The sequence below is a fragment of the Aplysia californica genome, unplaced genomic scaffold, assembly GCF_000002075.1.
Source record: "Aplysia californica isolate F4 #8 unplaced genomic scaffold, AplCal3.0 scaffold00193, whole genome shotgun sequence".
Classification (NCBI taxonomy): Eukaryota; Metazoa; Mollusca; class Gastropoda; order Aplysiida; family Aplysiidae; genus Aplysia; species Aplysia californica.
Window position 1 is genome coordinate 638305 of NW_004797463.1, and position 3842 is coordinate 642146.

The 3842-nt window shown below is 41.1% G+C and overlaps 1 protein-coding gene across 1 annotated transcript in view; it reads right to left on the reverse strand.

Annotated features, from left to right (window-relative positions):
* Positions 1 to 2184: 2184 nt before the first annotated feature.
* Positions 2185 to 3842, reverse strand: part of LOC101858107 (corticotropin-releasing factor receptor 1) — a gene marked incomplete at its 5' end in the record, with an annotated part of 19928 nt that continues 18270 nt past the window's right edge. Inside the window, 1 exon segment of the mRNA XM_035969898.1 lies at positions 2185 to 3779. Within this exon segment, the coding sequence (XP_035825791.1) occupies positions 3661 to 3779 (119 nt within the window).

The window sequence follows — 3842 nt, forward strand, 5'->3', positions numbered from 1 at the left end:
TGAATCCCAGTGGCAGTGTCATTGGGTGTAAGAAGCCTTTCAATTACGATTGTCCGTAGTAGTTGTGTGATCTGCAGTTCGATGAAGTATAATGAGCACAGATGTGTGTGGAAGAGAGGATGTGTGAGGGAAGTGTGTGTGTGTACATTGTATAATACATAATATGGGTGAGCATATGTGAGTACATATGCGTGTGTTTATTTATTGTGTGTGTTCATCCAAGAAAACATCTATATTGCAAACTACAAGTATGTGTGTGAATCTTGAACTCTTGAGGAAATAAATGTTTTGGGCCATTGAGACTCAGAGAAGACCAATCTCTGAATACAAAACAATCTGAAGCTACAAACGCAATACAAAATATATGAATTATGCTAACAACAACACTGCCGATTCAAATATATTCAACATTAGAGAAACACAGAATCAGATTGGCGCTCATATGACCTTATGCAGTTGCGAGCGCAGTAAAACCTCTACTAAAACTAAAAAACCCAGAATCAGATAATTATGCCAAAATTAACAGTAAAGATGTGAATATTTATTGTTTGATATAGCCTATGTGTGCTAGATGCGTTGAAAATGTCAATCTTTTGATGTAGCGGACGAGCAGCACTTTCAGAAATCAACCAGAGCTCAGGGGCTCCATAAGGTGGAGAATAGAAAGTACTCTCTTTTATTTCCCACATATCAGTCAAATGGGAGAACCAACAGTCCGGGGAGAGAATGAGCACTCAAGGGAAGGGATGAGGGGCGTTACAATAATAATTATTGTTTTATAACCTCCTATGGAGAGAGCCAACTATCAAATGGTATAAAGTCGACAATCATGTGGTAGAGAGTCGACAATCAAGCAGGAGAGAGTCGACAATCAAGCAGGAGAGAGCCGACAATCAAATGGTCGAGAGTCGACAATCAGGCAGGAGAGAGTCGACAATCAAATGGTAGAGAGTCGACAATCAAGTTGTGAAGAGTCGACAATCAAATGGTAGAGAGTCAGCAACCAAAGAGTAGAGAGTCGACAATCAGGCAAACGAGTCAACAGTCAGAGAAGAGAATCAACAGTTGGTGTTTGCAAACAGGCAAAGGCTTGTTGTTCAAAGCGCCCTCAGAAACAAACAACTACGTCGGCCAGCGTTTCAGATGTTCTAAGCTCAAAAACTTTGAAATTCTTTTTTTTAAATTTCACTTTCTTTATCTACGCATGGGTGGCATAATATTCTCACAAACTACTTGGTAGAAAACCATATCCTAAATTTTGAAGAAAACAAACAAACAAGAGACTGTATAATTTAGGTATAGATCTAGATCTAGTTTAAATTTGTAAAGTAGTTAACACCGGTTTCCCTCTATCATTATTTAACCCAATCCGTACGCCCTGGGGTCATTTTTTTACACCTGCGGTTGTATTCTTCACATTTTAGAATACTTCTAGTACGAACATCTCTTTGAAATTTTCAGTATTTCAAAAAAAAAAAAGAAAAATCATTTTGACAGACCGCTTTGCATAGCGTACGGATCGGATTAACGAGTTTAATTTCCTCTTTAGAAAGTGATGGCACAGAGTTCCCCCTGTTGTATGGATACGATATAAAAATTAAGTACTGCTTGCACTGTATGCTTCCCAAGAAGTTGAGGTTGTTTCAGAATGCTTTCAGGTCTGCTGGGGTAATAGTATAGATTGGTAAGCGCATAGAGTTTGCTGTTGAGTGGGGATTTGCGCTATACAAATGCTATCTATTATTATTATTATTACGAAGTACGGATAGGGTTAAAAATAAGTTCGTTTTCTCTGTGCTTGTAACAGATAGACAGCTTGTCGACGACAGCCATCTTGTCGGTGGTTCGAGACGACAGAAAATTCCTTATCATTTCCCATGTAAAGCGTGTAAGAGATAATAATAATAATGTTTTTCTATGTCATGATAGCAACAATAAGTAAAAGTTTGAGTTGTTTTTTTATGTAGGTGTTTTGATACCTCCGTAGCCACAACTTAGATCATTATGGTCGCTTTTAAGCGCAAGTGGCCTATCCCGAAAAAATGCTGTTTTGAGAAAATCAAAGTTAAATTTTTGGACTCTTGTTCAATTTCTATAAAAGACAAGGAGAGTTTTCTCTATAACAAAACAAATATATACACCAATGAAATCAAACTTCACCTATAGGCAGGGAAATGCCCGCTTTTGGTGTAGGTCAAGATGTCTAGAAAGCCCCGAAATCTGGGTTAGCCCGCTTGTCCTTAAAAGCGACCATAATAAGGAGACCGACTTTCACCCTGCCTGTGAGAGCCAACCCAGGCTGAGAGGAATACAACATAGGCTACCAGCAGAAAGACTCCAATTAAAATTCTCCCCACTCGGGAATCGAACTCGAATACCCTGCGTGTGAGGGCGAAGCGCCTGACCGCTACTTTGCCAGTATAGACGTGTAGTGTGTTGCTCTCGTACACAGACGCATGTTATTTCTGACACAGGCTTGTAGTGTGTCCTCGTACATAGACATTTCTCCTAACACATGCGTGTAGTGTGTACTGTTTTACTGACAAGTCCTGACACACGTGTGTAGTATGTTCTCATACATAGACATTTCTCCTGACACATACGTGTAGTGTGTACTCATACACAGACATTTTTCCTGACACACGCGTGTAGTGTGTACTCATACACAGACACTTATTCCTGACACACGCGTGTAGTGTGTACTCATACACAGGCATTTATTCCTGACACACGCGTGTAGTGTGTTCTCGTACATAGACATTTCTCCTGACACATGCGTGTAGTGTGTACTCATACATAGACATTTCTTCCGACACACGCGTGTAGTGTGTACTCATAGACATTTCTCCTTACACATACGTGTAGTATGTACTGTTTTACTGACATGTCCTGACACAGGCGTGTAGTGTGTGCTCATACATAGACATTGCTCCTGACACAGGCGTGTAGTGTTTACTCATACATAGACATTTCACCTGTCACACGCGTGTCGTGTGTACTGTTTTACTGACATTTCCTGACACAAGTGTGTAGTGTGTACTTGAACAAGGACATTTCTCCTGACACACGCATGTAGTGTGTACTCATACACAGACACTTATTCCTGACATACACGTGTAGTGTGTTCTCATACAAAGACATTTTTCCTGACACACGTGTGTAGTGGGTTCTCGTCCATAGACATTTCTCCTGACACAAGCATGTAGTATGTACTCTTACACAGATATTTCTCCTGAAATAGGCGTGTAGTGTGTACTCATACGACATAGACATTTCTCATGACACATGCATGTAGTGTGTACTGTTTTACTGACATATCCTGACACAAGCGTGTAGTGTGTAGTACTCGCTCAAGGACAGTGTACCCATATATTGACAGTACAAGCCAGTAACGAGTCTTCGTACAGACAGTTATCCTGACACGCGCGTGTAGTGTGTAGTCATACATTGACATTATTTCTGGCGCACGCATGTTGTGTGTAGTACTCGTACAAAAACAGTGTACTCATACATTGACAATATAAGCCAGTGAGTAACGTGCCTTCTTACAGCCAGACAGTTATCCTGACACACACGAGCCTGTAGTGTCTCCTCGGACACAGACGATTGTCCTGACCTCACGTGACCCCACGTGACCCCCACGTGATCCCACGTGACCCATCAGTCCTCTCTGCCGTTGAGTCCGGCGCCATGTTTGTCCAGTAAGGGGGTCCCGTGTCCGTTGACAGCCTGCAGCTCGATCACAGGAGGCTGCTCTGTGCCGTTACACTGCACTTGGTCTGCAAACAATGAAGGAACACTTCATATATATTATATATTATATACAAAAATGTATAGACATA